The 21,335-nt window shown below is 38.1% G+C and overlaps 1 protein-coding gene across 3 annotated transcripts in view; it reads left to right on the forward strand.

Moving 5' to 3' along the window:
* Positions 1–21,335, forward strand: part of LOC140462824 (death-inducer obliterator 1-like) — a 176,588-nt gene that overhangs the window by 91,042 nt on the left and 64,211 nt on the right. For all 3 annotated transcript variants that reach the window (XM_072556167.1, XM_072556168.1, XM_072556165.1), the window contains 3 exons: positions 2,860–3,181; positions 8,785–8,991; positions 14,029–14,251. In XM_072556167.1, the coding sequence (XP_072412268.1) occupies positions 2,860–3,181; positions 8,785–8,991; positions 14,029–14,251 (752 nt within the window). The remainder of the gene's footprint in view (positions 1–2,859; positions 3,182–8,784; positions 8,992–14,028; positions 14,252–21,335) is intronic.

Here is a 21,335-nt window from a genome sequence, read left to right on the forward strand (position 1 = left end):
TGCAGTTGGTGCATATACTGCTTTTAAGCAACTTAAACGCTTAACTCCAAAACTTTTAACACCAGTCTGATGTCTAATGTTTATAGTCATTTTGTGAATACATAGGAAGATGATGCATATTCCCAGTTGTAGTAGTGATATAAATAATCAGATAATTTATGAGAAAAGGAGTGGAAATAAGTCATTTGACTCAAAGCCTTTCCACTATTCACCTGGATCATGACTGATCATCTGTTTTTTGTGCACGGTCCCTTATTACTTGCTATCTTTTAATCCAGAAATCTACTGATCTCTGCTTTGAATATATCCAGTGACTGAGCTTCCATGGCCTTTTGGGCTAGATAAGTTCAAAGATTTGTTGTCCTCTGAGTAAAAAATTAAGAAATTTCTCTTCAATTCATGCTAAATAACTTGACTCTTGTTCTGACCCTGCGTCCCCTGGTTTAGAAACCCCTTTCTGTGGAAATATGATTCCCGCACCAACCCAGGTGAGCCCTGAAAGAATTTCCAGTGAATATTTCAATGGGATTGTCTCTCATTATTCTAAACTGTGCAGAGAATGTAGCTCAGATTTGTTTGTTGTGCTCCCTCAATTCTAAGTAAATTTCCTTGGGTGAGGAGACCAAAATTGGACAGAGTTTTCCAAATATTGTCACCAAGACACTATATGATTGTAGCCAAACTTCTTTCGTCCTGCATGTAGTGACTGTTGAGATTAAATGTTGAGCAGGACGTTGTGAGAACCTAGAATAGTGTTATAAGACCTCTTAATATCCACCTGAGGAGATTGACTTGACAGTCCAGTTTAACACCGAAAGGTTATGCCGCAGACAGTATAGCAGTCCTCTGTTATGTTTGAGCACCCTATTTAAGAAAAAGATACTTAAAATTGCGTGTAGAACTGTTTATCAGTTGAAGTTTAAAACCAAGGTTGCAATGGGCGCTTCACCATGCCTCATTCTTTCAACTCAAGGCTCAATTTCACAATTTTCAAGCATGTGCTGACTGTGGGCATGATATTGCAAAAAATATTGTCTCTTCATTGAACGGAGATTTCCTCATGATTTTAGGACACAATACTCTCTTCACAGATAATGAAATATTTTCACCAAGTAATCACCTATTGTCATATAGGAAACTAAGTCAAGACTTGATGCTTGGGAAGGATAATTTGAGACATGGGCCAGTAGTTTGGAATGGGATGCTGTGGTGCAATTATAGAGTCATAGAAATGTACAACAATGGAAAGAGACACTTCGGTCCAACTCGTCCATGCCAACCAGATATGCTAACGTAATCCAGTCCCACCTGCCAGCACTTGGCCCATATCCCTCCAAACCTTCCCTATTCATATACCCACCCAGATGCCTTTTAAATGTTGCAATTGGTCATGAATGGTGCTGAACCTTAACTGATGCCCAACCATACTGGCTCCGAAGGAGATTGGGCAGAATTAGATACTTGGAGGAAATAGATGGTGTTTGGGACTCACTCAGGATGTTGGCCAACAGCTGGGAACCCAAGTGCCTTTCTACTGCAATAACCATTGGAGACTTAATTCACAAAGGCCACATCATTTACGTAAACTGATTAGCTTCAAATTTTCTATTACCCACGAAAGCTCATGGGCAGGTATTTTCATTGTAGGAAGTGGAATGCTGCAAAAAAGGGTTTAGATGATCAGTTAAACATACCATGCTCTAGGTTTGAAGGGATTCTATGCCTGTTTTTGTCTCTTTACTGACCCTTTATGTGACATAAAAATAATTTGAATGAAGCTTTGAAATCTATTATTTCCTTTCTTTTAAATAATTTTAAACAAGTTTTAAACTGACTGATAAATTTTAACAAAAGCATGCCATGTGCTGCTGAACGTTGAACTTGTTTTCAGATTTGTGTAGCAGTTCCTTTTGTACTGTTGAAGGAATCACACTGCAGCTCAGAATGAAATAGTAAGTCAAAGAGAAAATGTTTTGTCTAAAATGCAATTTCTTTAAGCAATATAGTTTAGTCAAATAGGAACCTATTTGAACCTAAGGGTACACTAGTATTATTGACACTGTAGTAGTTTACATGACAAATAATATAGGTTGTTTTAGATCTTCAGTTTTCCACAGTCTTTTTTTGGTTCTAAAGAGCTGGCCTGATTCAGATTTTTCTGCTCGCCCATTGTATCTAGGCAGAAGAGATGAGTTAAGAATTGACAACTGAGGATGCTTTATTGGAACTGGGGGAATATTTAAATGTTGGTTTTAAAGTAAAAGATCAAATTACTGCATGATTTGTTTTTGGTAATAAAGCTGCAAGAAGGCTTCATTGATTTGACAACCACCTGATGAAGGAGCGGCGCTCCGAAAGCTAGTGCTTCCCATTAACTTGGTGTTGTGTTATTTTTAACTTTGTACACCCCTGTCCAACACTGGCATCTCCAAATCTTGTCTATAAGAAATATCTATTCAAATCTATCTGAAGTATTCTTATTAATAGTTCCATTTTAGTTGGTGAAAAGTTCTCAGTCCAGCAAATCGTATAAACATGTAGAGACTTAGTTCTGCAAAGAAATCCGTTCAGGTCTTTTAACTTTTTTCTCAGTTGGCTTTACAGGTTTAAAAGTTTTCTTAGACTATGTACTGTTGTTTTAACATTTCCCAAAGCATGCCAGCATTTTTAAACAACCCGTTTTGGTAACGCTGTTCAAAGTTTCTCACAGTGGAATGCTGTAGAATTTAAATTACAAGTAATTTATCATATTTGCAAAATTAGTTTATTTACTTGGTATGTTTTATCCATGCCTGAAATGGTTTCTCATTCATGCAGTATTGTGGATGTGTAGTGTGCTTATTTTGAATTTATTGGCAGATTTATGATTTGCTGCGATCGCTGTGAAGAATGGTTCCATGGTGACTGTGTGGGAATTACAATGGCAAGAGGACGCTTACTGGAACGCAATGGGGAAGATTACATCTGCCCTGATTGTAGTCCATCTTCAGGCAAAGGCTCAGGAACCACAGTAATGAAATCTGGTCAACAGGAAAGTAAACCAGTGCTGGCGAGCAATGATGACCCTAGCTCAACAGTCGAGAAGCGAGAGGGAAACGCTCCTACTGATCAGGGAATAAAAGGCAGGATTGAGAAAGCAGTCAATCCAAGTGGCAAGAAGAAAATTAAAATATTTAAGCCGGTATGCTGTTTTAAAATTGTTTATATGCATTTACGTGTTTTACAATCTGGGCATTTTATACTGCAAATATTGCTTCACCTCAAATGAAATGTACATCTCGTTCCATTGCAATAGGAGTTTGTATGTTGTTTTACTTCACAAAGGCGCGTCCACCTATCATTTATCAAGAATTTTGACTTCCAGTTGATAGTGCATCACTTTTTCGGCTTTCTCTTCTTCTTTTGTGGGATCTAAGTTTGTTGACATTTGTCACCCTCCCTAGTTGCCCTTGAACTGAGTGGCTTGCTGGGCCATTTCAGAGCAGTTAAGAGACAAACACGTTGCTGTGGGTTTGGAGTCTCATTTAGATACAGATAAGAATGGCAGATTTCTTTCCGTAAAAGGCACAAGTGCACAGTTGGGTCTTCCCAATTATCATTGATCGTTTGATGGATTCATATTCTAGATGTATTAATTGTATTTCAACTTAACCAGCTGCTGTGGTGAGATTTAACCCAAGATCCCATTTCATTAGCCTCTGCTTCTGAATTGCCAATCAGGTGATATCCCAATGTCAGCGTCTCCTGTTTCTTGACATAAATGTAACAGGAAAAAAAATGCTATCCTTAAACACACTTTTTGTAGACAATTTGAGAAACATTTCGCTTTTATATTTGTCAAACATTGCACACTACTTGAAATTACAGTTCTTACCTGTTGCTTCCATTGGGTTCCTGTAGCCCTGTTTTATTGCATAGTACCTTAGTGTGACCATCTCTTGGCACTTGCCTCAATTTTTGCAGAGTTTTACAAATCCATTACCAGTAGTCAGTCTGATCCAGTGATTCCAGGACAAATCTGCATGAATTTCTAAAAGGATGCAGGGTGCACATCTTTTGAATGGAGATTCTTCATTGTTTCTTTACCCTCTGAGAGAAGAAATTTCTGGTCATCTCTGTTTTAATGGGTGACCTCCTCATCTCAGATTGTTATGGACTAGGCCAGACCCCTGTAAAATATTTCAAGAAGGTAGCCTAGACCCTAGCTTTTTCTTCTTTTCAAGGCAGATGTGAAATTGGGTGTTCCAGGTGTGATTCAACTGGTCAAACCACTTGGCTTTAAGCAAAACACAATTTATTTAAATACTGTCAATATAAGGAGAGGTTGAGTAGGTTGAGCTTGTATTGTTGGAGTTTAGAAGAATGTGACAACTTTTACTGAAACAGATTTCTTAAGTGGATTGATAGGGTAGTTGAAACACAAACAAAAGAAAACGGAATTTAGAATAACTTAAGTATTGGAAAACTTAACTAACCTGATATGGTAACTTAACTAATTAATTGTGTCAATACAGTAACATCCCGTAAACACTTCCTTGGCAAAAAAGGTAAATTCAAGCACAGATTCTTACAGATAAGACGGAATAGCTTCCAAAGAGATTTCAGAAGAATGTCACAGGAATTCTTGACTGAAGCTTGCAACTTGCCTGGAATCTCACATCTTTTGACTGCTACAGCTAAAACAAACTAGAAAAACCTTACCTTGGAGAACTGGCCAGTCCCCTTCCATTGTTAAACTAGCTCTACTTTTATGAACTCTCTTTTTAAAAAAAAACAAGGACAAAATAACCTTTTTAAAGTGGCAGCCATGTCCCATCTGTTTGTAGACTCTCCCACAAGGTGGATCTGCCTCCGTATCTACTTTATCAACCCATTTAAGAAATTGTTTCAATAAAGTTGTGTCTCATTCTTCTAAACACCAATGAGTACAAGCCCAACCGACTCAACCCCTCCTTTTATTAACAGGACTTCCATATCTAGGACCATTGAACCTTTTGTTGACTGGCTCCAATGCCTGTATATCTTTGCTTAAATAAGGGGCTCCAAATTGTTCATAGTATTTCAGGTGTAGTCTGATTAAGTCTTTGTATGGTCTCAGCAAAAATTCCTTATTTTTGTACTTATTCCCATTGAAATAAAGGCCATCATTCCATTTGCTTTCCCTTTTACCTGCTGCATTTGTATGCTAGCTTTTTGTGACTTATGCAGGAGGACTCCCAAATCCCTGTGTTGTAGTTTTCTACAGTTCCTATCCATATCGATAGTATTTGACTTCTCTGTTCTTCCTGTCAGTGTGTAAAATTAGATTTTTCCATGCCCTATTCCATCTGGATTTTCTGTTCACTTAACCTGTCTCTATCTCTCTTCAGATTCTTTATGTCACCCTCACCACTTGCCTGCCCACCTATTATTGCATCATCCACTATAGTACATTCATTTTCTTCATTTCTGTGACCCTCTAGTTTTATTTGCTACCACTCTGAAAATGCCCCCAGATCCAAAGTTGTCTTCTATTAGTTAACCACTCGTCTATCCATGCTAATATACTACCTTCAGCACACCTGTCTGTTATTATGTAGTCTAATATGTGATATATTATCAAATGGCTTCTGGAAGCTCAAATATATTACATCTGCTGCTTGTCGTTTGTGTCTTGCTTGCTACCTCCTCAAGGAATTCAAATAAATCTATCAGATGTGATTTCCTTCCTGTGAAGCCATGTTGTCTCTGCTTGATCATTTCTATTTCTAAATGTCCTTTTCTTGATGAGTAATATTAGGTTGACTGTACTATAGTTACCTGTGTGGATTTTTTTTTTTGTTTCCCTTTTTTTAAATAGTGTTACGTTGACAGCCTCCCAATCCTCTAACTTTTCCAAAACCTAGGGACACTTGGCAATTTGCTACCACTATCTTTGTAACTGCTACTTTTAATATCCCAGGATGCATCCCATCAGATCCAGGGAATGAATCTGACTTTAGCCCCATTATTTTCCTTAGAATGTTTTTCTCATGATAGCAATTGTGTTTATTTCGTCTTCTGTTGCCCCTTGATTATTGAGTACAGTTGGAATTAACTGTTTTTCTTTACACAGATTCTGTCAGACCTGATGAGTTTCTCCAGCATCTCATTATTATTTAATTGACCTGATTCTGGGTTTGACACTAACTTTGATACATAGTAGAGCTGAGAGAGATATTTACTCAAACATATAGGTGCCGGAAGACTGGAGGTTGGCAAACGTGCTGCCACTGTTTAAGGGTGGTAAGGACAAGCCAGGGAATTATAGACCAGTGAGCCTGACCTTGGTGGTGGGCAAGTTGTTGGAGGGAATCCTGAGGGACAGGATACACATGTATTTGGAAAGGCAAGGACTGATTCGGGATAGTCATCATGGCTTTGTGCGTGGGAAATCATGTTTCACAAACTTGATTGAGTTTTTTGATGAAGTAACAAAGAAGATTTATGAGGGCAGAGCAGTAGATGTGATCTATATGGACTTCAGTAAGGCGTTCGACAAGGTTCCCCATGGGAGACTTATTAGCAAGGTTAGATCTCATGGAATACAGGGAGAACTAGCCATTTGGATACAGAACTGGCTCAAAAGTAGAAGACAGAGGGTGGTGGTGGAGGGTTGTTTTTCAGACTGGAGGCCTGTGACCAGTGGAGTGCCACAAGGATCGGTGCTGGGCCCTCTACTTTTCATCATTTATATAAATGATTTGGATGCGAGCATAAGAGGTACAGCTAGTAAGTTTGCAGATGACACCAAAATTGGAGGTGTAGTGGACAGCAAAGAGGGTTACCTTAGATTACAACAGGTCTTGACCAGATGGGCCAGTGGGCTGAGAAGTGGCAGATGGAGTTTAATTCAGATAAATGCGAGGTGCTGCATTTTGGGAAAACAAATCTTAGCAGGACTTATACACTTAATGGTAAGGTCCTAGGGAGTGTTGCTGAACAAAGACCTTGGAGTGCAGGTTCATAGCTCCTTGAAAGTGGAGTCGCAGGTAGATAGGACAGTGAAGAAGGCGTTTGGTATGCTTTCCTTTATTGGTCAGAGTATTGAGTACAGGATTTGGGAGGTCATGTTGCGATTGGTTAGGCCGCTGTTGGAATATTGTGTGCAAATCTGGTCTCCTTCCTATCAGAAAGATGTTCTGAAACGTGAAAGGGTTCAGAAAAGATTTACAAGGATGTTGCCAAAGTTGGAGGATCTGAGCTACAGGGAGAGTCTGAATAGGCTGGGGCTGTTTTCCCTGGAGCATTGGAGGCTGAGCAGTGACCTTAGAGGTTTACAAAATCATGAGGGGCATGGATAGGATAAATAGGCCAAGTCTTTTCCCTGGGGTTGGAGAGTCCAGAACTAGAGGGCATAGATTTAGGGTGAGAGGGGAAAGATATAAAAGAGACCTGAGGGGCAACGTTTTCACGCAGAGGGTGGTACATATATGGAATGAGCTGTGGTGGAGGCTGGCATAATTGCATCATTTAAGAGGCATTTGGAGGAATACATGAATAGGAAGGGTTTGGAGGGATATGGGCCGGGTTCTGGCAGTTGGGACTAGATTGGGTTGGAATATCTGGTAGGCATGGACAGGTTGGACCGAAGGGTCTGTTTCCATGCTGTACATCTGACTGTATATAATGCTTTTTTTGGATTCGTGGTGCTGGAAGAGCACAGCAGTTCAGGCAACATCCGAGGAGCAGCTATATAATGCTATTTGCATTACTTGAGCTGTTTAGCTTCAATTGGAATTGAAGGTTTTATATTACACTTTAATCCCTTTGAAAAAACATGCCATCGATTGACCAAGCTGGTATGAGCAGGCTTTCAAAAAAATAACGAAAGTCACTTAGTCAAGCAGGGAGTCCCTTCGTCACAGCCACTAGCCCACCTCTATTACCACTAATGTATGTCCGATTGAAAGCATGAAAGTGACATGGGGTGATTTTTCAAGTTTACATTGCACTAAGTGCTGTTAACTTTGGTTTCACTTTTCATAAGTTCATCAGTGTCATTTGTAGAGACTGTTTAAGTCGGCTATATGTGTTGGCACTCCTCAAGATTGCATTTGGTCATTTCAAAGAAGTTAGGGGCATTTCCTTTATAGTGGAAGAAACAGTGTTGTGTTTTTCTTTGCCCAGTGTTCTCACCACTCTGAGACATGCTGAACTTGAACACTCAGCTGGTCCTCCCTTCTGTGCTGTCTAAAAATAAATCATGTGGCATCGGGGATTATTAAAATGTTGTAAGTGAAATCAAAGCCCTGTAAGAACTTGACCAGCCAACACTTTGAGATGCGTCAGATGTGGACAGAACAGGTGCTGCCCCTATAGGCCCATTGTTTTCTTACCCTAACTATTCCCAACCTACTGTTGCCACGCCCTTCCTACTTGTTCAAGCCCCATGACTGCTCTCCATATTCCTATCCTCATTTCTAACTCCCCTTGTCCTGTGCCTCCCGTAAAGCTGCCATTTTCCTATCTGTTGTCACAGAATTTGCCAAAGAACACCCATTGATCTCAGACACAATTTATCCTCCAACCACCTGTCTATACGCTAAACTCCTCCTATCTTTTTCTCCACCTGCTCTGTCCTCTTTCTCTGTCTTTCTCCTTCCACTTTTCCCCCATACGCCCAACTCCCCACAGGTGTCAGTTATTTTTCTAATGTTTCCTAAGGTTACAGTCTTTTTAGCACTATGCCATTGTGTCTGCTAGTTGCTTGGAAAATGTTGTAATATACAAACACATGATTGATATGTGGGTTGTTTTTGTTAGGCAATGGAAATTCCTGCAGTGCCAAAATGTATTGGGCCTGGCTGTTCCAACCTGGCCTCCACTGACTCTGTATACTGCAGCAGTGACTGCATACTGAAACACGCTGCAGCCACTATGAAATCACTCAACCAAGCAAAGGATCAGAAACAAAAGCCAAAAGGAAAATCAAAGACTGAGAAGGTGACTTCATCCAAGTCCCTTGCAGAGGTAAAGTGAAACTTAAAACTATTAGTGAAGTATAAGAGTAAAACATAAATTATTGGCTCTAAGGATGTTTTGGTGAGAAGTTTGATTCAGTTTCAATTATATTGCACAAAGCTAGTTTTTGAGGTAATAGTTATCATACAATGCAGCTCATTTGTGTTGCAGCATGGATTTCACAGCCAAGCGTAACTCCTTGTGTATGCCTATTTGAATTTTGTGCTTCAAGGTTCTTGTGATTGTGTGTACTTCATCTTGTAACCAACAAGTCTGGAATAGGAAGCCATTGCAAAAGGATGGTAGTCATGCTTGCTAAAGTAATATTGGTGCTTTTGCATCCTCTGAACACTTGTTTGAATTAATACATTTTCTTTCTTGGAGAAAATCTTATGTTCATAAATAAACCAGTTGGATATATTAACATCAAATTTTGCTTTTTTAAGACAAAATTGCATTTTGTGAACAGTCTTGATGAAATAAATTAAACTGTCGTGATGGGTTCAAGATGAAAACCTTTTGACCAATTGTAAGAATACCAATTTAAGGAGAAAACAACATTATACATTATGAAAAGAGAATGCTGACTTGTTGGCAAGTGGTCTCCGGTAAAGCCATTCCCATGGAGAATATGCCAGTTAAGGATGACTGTCAGCTAACTATCAGGCTTGTTTAAATTTTAAAGCAGGCAAATTGCTGGTCAAGCATTGTCCTGAGCATTAAACCAACAAGTGGATCTCATCAGTTGTGTTAAAATAGCTGCAATGTATGTATATGTTCTTTCTGCCTGCAAAGAACAGGGCCCAGTGTATTAATATATTTTCTAGCATGCTGTGCTGAAGAACCAACTGAAAATCTTAAATTGATTGTCAAAATAATTACACTCACTCAGGATCATTCAACATGTCTAATTGTAGAATCGCATCTCGAGTTGGACATTTGCAAGATTTGCCAGGTTCGCTGCCTGGATATCGTTAGTACCTTGTTTCAAACTGCTGAAGGAATTTGCCATGTATCTATCTGGTAGATATCATACAGTATTGTACCAGCATTGAAATTCGTGTCATGCATTACACATTAGTGTGATCGGCAGATCATCTTCTTAGCTTGCGAGCAGCATCTAGTTAGTGACAAATTGTTGTACCCTGGTAAAAGCTTGAGCACTTTTCAATGTCAAAATTACAGCCTGAGGACCCTTCATAAGTGTACCTGTTACATGGTGATACCTGTAAATGTTCTGATCAGGATAGCCTTTATCCCATAGGTTGGCTCAGCACTACTTTCAGCATTATCCTCCCATAGTGAACAAATGGCTTGGGCCCAGTTTAAGGTTGTTGACAATTTTAATTTACAAAGCATGGTCTGGAACGCTTCTAATGTGTAGACTGATCAGATGAGGTAGTTCTGCGGTCAACAGTGTTAGATTAGATTAGATTACATTACATTACAGTGTAGAAATAGGCCGTTAAAGAACATCCTGTCTGATTCTCACCTTGAACATCTAGCTGAGTCATTTTTGACTGGAACGTGCAGCTGTGGATTCAAACATATCAAGTGTATCATCTACATCGCAAGAATATGCAGAGTATATGAGATTATTTGACACTTCATTGAGTTCTCATGGATTCCTGCAAAGGTGTTTGTGAGAGCTGAGCCTTATTGGGGATCTGCTGGCAACATGTATCTATTTGGGCGTACGTGATGTCCAAACTGAGCACAAATACTCCCTACTGAATTTATAAATTCAATGAATACGGATTCTCTCAGTGGTGATGAGCAACACAATTGGCATGCACGGGACTTTCCCTAAGCTGTACAACCACATCGTTCAAAGGGAACGTTGGTGGTAAGTCTACGTATACCGTGGTATGTGCTGCACTGCAGACATCTATGGCTACCTTGAATGGTGCATTGATGAATAAGCTAGTGATTTCAAATGAGCGCATGAACACTCCATTGCTATCAATACACAAGTTTTGTGTGGATCCTTCACTGTACTTGCTCCAAACTGGGAGCAATTCACCCAACCATTTGGTCATTTCTTGTTTTGCAGATTGGTTCATAGATGCACTAGGGTGTAAAAGAACATCTTCTCTCCACCCTCGAGTTTCCCAACCTCTTTCCTGATGAAGGGCTCTGATCCAAGACATCGATTTTCCTGCTCCTCTGCTGCCTGACCTGCTGTGCTTTTCCAGCAACACACACTCAACTCTAATCTCCAGCACCTTCAGCCCTCTCCCTGTAAAAGAACATTACTATTGTGTGCCTTCAGCCGTCCATCCACATGTGGATGCAGTGAGCTGTGAGGATGAACCCTATATTATTCAGCAGCTAGTTGCTGTTAAACAATTCTAGCAAATTTTTTTTTAGTTTCCTTTTGAGTAAGGTTGCCCAGTCATGCAAATACAGTGAATACAACTCATCAGCAATGACACCAAGTTTAGGATTGTCAGTTGAGCTTGCAGACTTCTTTATTAGAAGATATACAAAAGGCCTTGTTTGTTGCAATGAGGAAAAAGTGTGTGTACACTGTGCCTGTATAGGTGATAGTCATTCACTGCCTATTTCTCAGTGCAGTGAAGGACCAATAAGGGATACATGCATGGTATAAACAAGCCTGGCATTAACTGATGTATTCTCCTTAGCAATGACTTTACTAATCAGAGTCCACTTTCCAAACAGCGCGCTCCTCTCAAATAGTTTAAATTTAAGGGAAAATTAAGATTTATGTTTTTGTGAATTTCCCTGATCAGTGCAAAATGAAAATCTCCAACAGAAGATTTGTTTTTCAGCATTACTATAGTGCTGTGACCTAGGAAGTCAGCATTCAACTAAATAAGCTATATTTACCATGTCATAAATATTACAAAAGCACTTGCGGTTTTAAGTGGGGTAGCCATTAAGAATTTAAAAATGACGAAGTGCATAATATATACTAAAACAAATTTCAGTTTTATATCTGTTTTGTTTTAGAATTTGGATAGTAAGAGTTCAAATAATGTGGAAAATATATTCAAAGTTCAAATAATGCAGCTATGCAAGTGTATGAAAGTAACTTGCCAATATACTTAAGTTTTTTTTAAGTTCTAATATTCTAATTTAACTTAGTTTTTTCCCCCTCTTTGATTTGTTTTTCGTGCTATATAAGGGAATACACTTTGCATAATCTTACCTTTCATACATTTTCAATTTCCTTATGGCCATTCTTACAATTCTGCCACTGAGGAAAACAAATACCAAATTCCTGTTAGTACCTGATCTTAGGTACTCAGTAAATCTGAAAATATTGGACATGATAAATTTACTTCCATGTGCTCCTGTGGAGAATATCCCTTAAATATTGAAGGCTTTATGGTATAAAGAGGAAAGAATGAACAATTACCACCCAAGTCTGTAGTCAACAACTTCAGCTAAAATTTATTTCCGTACAAACAAACTGTTCCTTGCTGCGTTCTATCTTAATTATGCAATGGGTGGAAAATTGCTGACTTCTGCTACTAAAATCAGTTGCTTCGTTCACTAGTCCCATCGTCTGAAAATTCATCTTCATATAATGCACATAAGTGGTTTTGTAATAAAAACGCACTCTGCTGAGAAAGCCTAGTCCATCCATAGTCAAACATTTTTGGGTTTTGGGTGTTGACAAAGAACAAAGTTATAAGTTAAACTAGAAATCCTGGAAGAATGTATACAGTCGATCAACAGCGAGGATGTAGCTTATTCCATTTCAAATGTAACCTGTATGATGGCATTTCAGATTTGTTTTGTTCAAGAAAATGTTTAAAATTGAGATGATCAGAGCTGAAGGGTCAGTTGACTTTCAACATGTTTCCTTGGCTGTTGGATGGTATAAGACTTTCTGTGAAATGATGCAGAACTGTACAAAAGACAAAACAATTTCGGCAATAGAGAATGAGGAGACCAGTGGAAGAGTTTCTTTATTAATTCACTTATGGAGTTTGGACATTGTTGGCTGAGCCAACATTTATTGCCCAGCCCTGGTTGCCCTTGAGAAGATGGTGGTCAGCTGTCGTCTTGAGCCACTGTATCTCTGTGCTGTTCATAGTACCACAAACTAACTCCATGCATAATGCAAAAATAAACAATTGAGGATAGAGAAAGGACCTTTTAAGCAAAGCAAAGCAAATTTGAAAATAATTTTCAACAAGGTTGAAGGTTCACTTGGTTAATGCTAGGAATGCAGATATTTTCTTATGAGGATATGTTAAGTAAGCTGGGCTTGTTAGCATTGGAATTTAGGGGAATGGGGTGAGATTTTATTGAAACATGTAAAGTTCTTTGAGGGCTTGACAGGATAGATGCAGAGAGGTTGTTTTCCCTTATGGGAGAGTCAGGACCAGAGGGCATAACCTCAGAGTAAGGTGCCACCTATTTAAGACCGGTGAGGAAGAATTTTCCGAGGGTAGTGAAATGGAATTCTTTACCTCCAGCTGTTGAGTTCTGGGTCATTAAGTATATTCCAAGCTGGGGTAGGGTTTTAATCAATAAGGGAATCAAGGGTTGTGGGAAAAAGACATGAAAATAGAGTTGAGAGTTCTCAGATTAGCTATGATCTTGTTGAGCAATAGAGCACACGTAACAGGCTGACTGGTCTACTTCTGCTCCAGCATCTTATGGTCGATGTGTCTTTTATAGGTCTTTTATTGGTTGTGAAAATGAGGAAAACATAGATCAACACCAGAGGCTTGAGTTTTCTGCCTGAACATTGAATAGGTCTTTAAAACTGAAATGAAGTTTCTTTTTTGTCCCATGGTGTAGACTAGTTGTTGGATATACAGATGAGACAGTGATACTAAACACTAAATTTGCAATCTTGATGTTGCACTTCTCTGATATTTCCAGAGTTTGGATTGTGTACTCTTGTTAAAAATTATCATGACATTAAAGTACTTGGAAACAATGAGAGAGAAAAAGATTTAATGATTGATATTTAATTAAGAGGGCGAGAAGAGTCATAAAATGAATAATAGCATGACAAGAATTTGTGCTGTGACTTATTTTCTGTCTTAAAATATTTTGTTACAGGCAAGTTCGAAACCTCTAACATTGGGTCCAATCAAAGCTGAAGAATTAAATGCGAAAGAATTTCCGAATAAAAAGTTGGTGGTATTGGTCCATAAGAGCCCCGTGCCGCCACAAAAAGAAACTGTGTCAAGCAATATTGCAGGGACTTGGACGATTGATCATAATTACAACGCTGTAAAACCTGAAAAGACTCTGATGTCCACTTCAGTTTTTTACAGATCGTGTATGTATCATCCAGTAATTTTCAACATTTGGTTTATTTTCCATTATTTCATTTCCCCCAACAAAACAAACTGTCCAATTAGAACACAAGCAAAGTAATATGGATGCAGGAAATCTAAAATGATAGAAAATGTTGGAAATATTTGGTGAATGAAGCATCATCTGTGGAAAGAAACAAAGTTAACATTTCAAATATGTGCCCTTTTGTTATAACTGATCGATGATGATGTAAAGTTATTGACCTGAAACATTAATTCTGTTTCTGCCACCACACACAGTACCTGATCTTTTTAACATTTCCAGCATTTTCTGTTATTATTTCAATCTAACATGAGTTAGTTGTTTCTATAGCTTTGAAGAATTGACAAATTTGGGTGATCTGAATGAATTCCTTATTATGGGCTTGTGCCTTCTTTTTATCTGTTCTTTCCCTAACTTGAGCATTGCTCCTCTTCACCAACTGAAACGGCAAAATGTGCTCATAACTAATTAAAAGAAATGAATATGATGGGTTAGGAGTAGGCTGTTTGAGCTTACTCTGCCATTTGGAAAGATCATTACTGATCTGACTACTCCAACTTCCCACATCCCCTCAGTTGCCTGTTACCCATTTGCTGATCAGAATCTGTCTGCCTCTGTCTTAAAGGTATTCAAAGACTCTGTGTCCACTGCATTTTGATGGAAGTGTGCCAAAGAATCGTAACCCTCTGAGGAAAACCGTCTCTTCAGCTGTCTTAATGTGTGACTTTTTTTTTAAAAACAGTACCCTGTAATTCTAGATTCACACATTGGGAACCACATGAAGAAGCATCCTTTCATTATACTCCTTGTAAGGTTCCCTGTAAGATCTTGTACATTTCAAAAATCTCTTGACTCTGGTAAGCTCCAGATATAAGCCGAGCTTGTCCAGTCTTCCTTCAGAAGACAACCTGACAATTCCAAGTTAGTTTCATAAATCTTCTCTGAGCTGTCTCTGATGAATTACATTCTTCCTTTAAAAAGGAGACTAGTACTATTCACAGTCTGCCTGATTTGGTCTCACCATTACTATGTATAATTGAAGAATAAACTCTACTTTTATATTCAATTCTCCTCGCAACCACTGATACAATACAACAGGAAGTAGGAAATCAGCCAACTGATCCCTATCAAAGTGCCACTCCTAGCAGATGGCAGGAGTTATATGAAGACAACATTGTTTAATACCATCTGATTTATTTTTTTAACCTCATTTTAAAGGAGTAATATAATCTATAATTAGTATCTTCTGAGAAATCTTAGAAATCAGAGTAGTGTTTCAAATATGTAAATTTTGTGGAGAATTTTATTCTGTTTCTTTGGTGTTTTGGTTAACCAGCATATTAGATAAACACAAGATGCAGTCTGATACTTAGCCTTCAGGAACCTTTGGACCAGGCCAGACAGTTTTGCACTAAGAGTTCTAGTGTATTGAAATACATTTTAAGTTTTAAAAACTTGCCAAAGTGATTGCAGCAGTACTTTCAGTAGTTTTTCTTTAATAGTCATATATTCATCAAATAGCAATAATAATTGTTGAATGCAGAGAATGAACAGAAGCTGAGCTGAGCACAACTTCTCATCGCCCAAGCAAGTCATTTGCACAGTTTTTTTCAGGATGATGCAAGGGAATAGACATAGTTAACAACTGGCTTCAGATTTATCATAAAATGAAATTGCCAACCAGCAGGTTAGTATGAAGCTTGGTGCATGGTCAATGCAAATTACATCAAGTGGAAATTAATTTTTAAGTGGTAGTGAAATGATTTATTAAATTTTTAAATATAGAAACAAAAATGTTGTTACACATTTTATGTAGGGAGGATAAATATTCACCTAAAGAGCATTATAAGTCCACTGACAACTGAAGTTGATCTGACTACTAGAAACAACTCTGGCTACTGAAGAGGATTTCTGGTTGCCAAGGAACCGCTGCACCATGCCCTAAAGAAATTTATTGGTCTGGCCTTTGTGGGATTGATGGAACAAATTTTCATGGTATGGTAACTGGGAAAAACAAGATATGTAAACATACACACAGCAATTCTAACTGCAAACTCCCCTAGCCCACCAAAGATGGTCTTCTGTCTATGGTGTGGTATGAGGGGTCCAATTTGTGTAACATACAGCATGATGAGGCCATGGGTTATAACTAAGTGTAGAAATTTATAATAGGATAAAGTGTGCACAGATGTATTATTTCAAATGCACATGTGCATGTTTAGTTTTTGTATGTATATTTAAATGTTATTTAGTACTAGTAACATAATAGTTTGGGTTTGGCGCCTGAAAATCAATGGGATGATATAATGCAACATCAGAAAGGGTTAAAGGAATTTTTAATTTCATTCATCTGTTGTAATGGTTAGCTATGTTATTGGAAAAACTGCAGTAGTCATCTGCTGCGCTGCACACAAATGGATGTTATTCATCTTTTAAAAAAAAGCAGCAATCCTGCTCTTGTCAACAGTTCGTACTGATCTTCATAAAGCTGCAGAAGAATGAGCACAGCCTGTCTTCAGAAGCCTAAGGCTGAATTTCGTTATAACAATTTTATTGCGTGATGCGTTTTGACCTTGAGTCGTCAGACACAGGTAAGGTATATATGGTATCCATGTTCAGTTCAATTAACTAATTAAGAGTCATAGTCATACAACACAGAAGTAGACCGTTATGTCCAATCAGTCCATGCTGAATGTAATCCCAAAGTAAACTAGGTCCACCTGCCTGCTCCTGGTTCATATCCCCCCCAAAACTTTCCTCTTCATGAACTTATCCAAATATCTTTTAAATGTTGTAATTGTGCCCATATCCACCACTTCCTCAAGAAATTCATTGTCTTTTTTAAATCTCTTCCCTCTCACTTTAAAAATGTGTCCGCTTGTCTCGAAATCCTCTATCCTAGGGAAAAGACACCTACCAGTAAACCTGTCTACAAGAGGTGGTGGGGATGTCATTACATTTATGCATCCACTGCAGTGTTGTGGAAACTTTGTATGTCTGTCACAGGAAGCTGAACACTTGTATATTGATTTTAACCTTATCAGAAAAATAGATGATATTACAGTACTCATGTTAGCAACTAAGTAATTTTTTTTAATGCACTCACTAAAAACCTCAAAATGATTGGTGAGAGCACGCTAAAGTGTAACATGCAACTGGGAATATTTTCATGTGATTCCTAATTGCCATTTGACAATTCAGAGCACAAAGATGGTTCCTAACAGAATTACCTCTTTTTTTTTCTTATCACGCAGCCAACTTATTTAAAAACACAATCCCTTGAAATTGTTATGCACATGTGGTTGAGCATATTAGGGTCTTTTCCCAAGGATGGGAAGTTCAAAACTGGGGGGCATATTTTTACGGTGTGAGGAGAAAGTTTTATGATGGTCATGAGGGGCAATTTGTTTATACAATATGGTTAATGTGTGGATTGCCAGAAGAAGTGGTGGATGCAGGCACAGTTACAACATCTAAAAGACATTTGGATAAACACATGTATACGAAAGGATTGGAGGGAAAAGGGCCAAATGCATGCAAGTGGGACTGTTTAGTTTGGGAACATGGTGAACGTGGGCTAGTTGAACAGAAGAGCCTATTTCCATGCCCTATGACTGTGACTTAGCTAGCACACCTTTAGACCGTGGGAGGAAACTAGAGCGCCCAAAGGAAACCCAGGGAGAATGTGCAAACTCCCCACAGATCATCAACTGAAGCTGGAATCGACCACAGGTGCTATGAGGCGGCAATACTAACCATTATGCCACCCTAACCTCGACACATATGTCTCGCACCTGTATGTTTCTAGTGAGCTTTACACATTAGTGAAGGCTATGTCTTTGAGGATTGTGGGATTAGCTGCAGGACAGTGGGATAAGTTCTACACAGCATGACAGCCAATTGAAGAGCAACGTTGGGCATCTCTTGAAGAGCAGTGAATGTCCTAGGTGGTCCAGAGATCGGAAGACGACAACAGGAGCACGTGGGGTAAGCAGTCTGTCGCGGTTGGGAATAAAACTGAGAATTACTCACACACTTAAAATTAGCAGAATTTGTGTATTTAACTCTATGAATATCATTTGATCTGTTAAAATTGCTGCTAAACTAAGGAGAGTGTGAGTGAAAAGTGGGACTGGAGGTGGAATAGCTGCTAGCAGTAGTTAAGCAAAAGAATGGTGTCATAAATTATGAATTGAAAGGCTCAGGAATCGATATCAGAGTGTCAAAAAATCAATGATTACATTAGCGTTATAAATTGCATATTATACTCAGTTGAAAAAGTAGTAAAGGAAGTTAATTTTCAAATGAAGTGTTGTAGAGAAAAGCAGTTTCAAATTTTCTGGAGACAAGGAGAATTTTGGAGATTGCATTAGCAAATTTCCTTTGCAGTATATCACTGGTATCCACATCTGTAACGTTATTTAATTGTGTAACTCCATAGCATTTTGATTTTTGTAAATTAACTAGGTTGCAAGTTTTCCGTGCCCTACTAGAATTCAAAGTAGTTGCATTCTCCCAGAGGAAGAACAAAACAATGATGCAGGATTTCTCAACTCCACTTCTACCTTATTTGGATCACTTGGCCAAAAATTATTTTCAAATACATTTGTATTCCCCACTAGCTACATGCAGTCAAAATTTTGGATTTGGTTTGATATGGTGACATAGTTATTAAAAGTTATAACTACTTTTTACCCTGCTTTCATTCCATTTGAACCTTTTTTGGTATGTATGTTTAGGAATTGAATAAAATGTAATGAACCAGACAGACCTAAAGTTTTTGAACCTATTTATTTGAGATTAAAATTTTGTTTTTAAGCGAATGGATAAACCTAATCCAATTGAAGTATTTTTTACAGAATTCAAACATGAAGACTGTTCTTTTTAACCATTTCCACATAATTAATTTCTCACTGTTCCTCTCTGAAACTTGTACATGTGCTGAGGAAATACGTATAAAAATTTAGTATTTTAAAAAGCTCTCTGTTAATCCTCGGTAAATATTTCTAGGAAATAATAACCAATTGCACAGTTCTGTAATCAATCCAGAAAGTAATTTGACAGACATAAGTTAGAACTGAATATGTTTATGGCTTAGATCGTTCAGCCCAATGTGTTTAGGTCTCCTCTTGGCTAAATCCAAGTGAAGCTAGTTTTATTTGCACCTTCCAGTCTTGTAGTTATCTTTTCATATTTGTGCTTCTCCAATTCTGGCTTCAATTTTAATCATTCAATTATTGGTAATTGCACTTATGACTGTAAACTGGAAATATGGAATTGCTTCCATAACCCCTTCACATTTCTGTCTCTCTCTTCCTTTAACTTGCTGCTCGATGTCTACATTTTTGAAGGATTTTGTTGTTTGCCCTGTTACCTCCCTGAAGTGATTCACAGTCAAATTGTTTGATACTGATCCCAAGTGCCTTAGGATGCTTTACAATGCTAACAATCCAATGTAAATGCAAGTTGTTGATTCCAATTGTATCTGCCTTAACCATTTCTGGTAAAACATTCTACCTTCCACCAATTTTCCTCACCATATCTGATTTCACTTTCTTGGTGGCAGTGGATGTCCTCTCATCACTAATTTTTCTTGGTGAAACTAGTCTTTCCACGGTAAACCTTTCCAAAGCCGTAATCTGAAGGAAACTAGATTAAACCACCTGTAGCGGTATCACTGGTTTTTTTTTTCTCTCTTATTTCAAGTCTGTCTATAGCTTCTCAACCCTTGTATAATTCTGGTGAACCAATGTAGAATGAACTGACTTCAATGTATTTTCTAAAATTGAGCAACCAAATGATGACCTCAATATTCTTTGTTTTTGTCTAACTATTGATTTAGAACAAATTTATCATATGCCCTCGATAATATGTTATGGAACTGTAAACAAACCAAAAGGCTGTTAACATTTTAATGCTGTATCTACCTGAACACAGATGTGTCTTAAGCACCTGCTTGATCTTCTGCATCATTCCTTTGTGTTTATATTTCCATTTCTTGTCTTCTCAAATTTCACTGCTGGTAGTGAGAGTTTGATAGTGTATTGATTTATGTTACTGAATTTGTAATCTTGAGGCCTGGAGTAATAATTCTGAGAACATTCCTATCTTTCCATGGCTGATGAAGGACTTCACTCTGGTTTACAAAATTCTAAAAATTTGAGTCAATAAAAGCAAGTATAAGGTGTTGAATTACCATAAAGGCATAACTGGCACATAGAATCGATTAAGAGATTAAAATAGCGATCCTATTGTTGGTTCCAGTTGCACACCAAAATGATTACTTTTTAATTGCCCTCTGAAGTGGCCTTACAAGTTAGTCAGGTATAACAACCTGTGCATGATTTTGTTTCTAAATTCACAATTCTGAAAATTGAATTGTTTCTGTCACCTTTCAACCAATTCTGTTAAAACTATTTGCCCCTGAAGTCTTGAGACCCACATGCTATTGGTGAAGTACTCTGTTATTAGCAAATTACAGTGATCAATTTGGAAACTGTAGAGATCAAAATTTGAACTTTGGGGAGCCTGTTCATAAAAGCCAGTTAAACCTGTTCAATTAAACTTCATGTAAACTTATACTGTTGCATTGCAGAAAACTGCTCAAACTATCAAGGTATGTCTTTTAAAGGGGGAGGCAGGGGAGTTGCGATAATTTCACTGCACTAGTAATCTAAAACTCCAGGTTAATGTTCTGGGGCTATGTGTTTGAATCCGACCACGACAGATGATGAGAATTCCAATAAAATTGTAATAGAATTTGAATTGCAATAAAAATCTAGACTAAAAGTTAGCCTAATGGCAACCATGTAAGCACTGTTGATTTCTGTTTAAAAACTCCTCTAATTCATTTAAGAAAGGAAATTTGTCCTTCTTGCCTGGCCTACACGTAATTCTTAACTGTTTCTCCGGGCAGTTAGGGATGAGCAATAATTGCAGGCTGACCCACCAATGTCCACATCCTGTTACTAAAATTAAGAATATTTTTAAAAAGTGGAACAACTGCATGGAAAGAGTTGAAGTGAAAGAGCACTTTGTTAAACCTTGTTAAATGTCCCATCCCT

This window comes from Chiloscyllium punctatum, chromosome 37 (genome assembly GCF_047496795.1).
Source record: "Chiloscyllium punctatum isolate Juve2018m chromosome 37, sChiPun1.3, whole genome shotgun sequence".
NCBI lineage: Eukaryota > Metazoa > Chordata > Chondrichthyes > Orectolobiformes > Hemiscylliidae > Chiloscyllium > Chiloscyllium punctatum.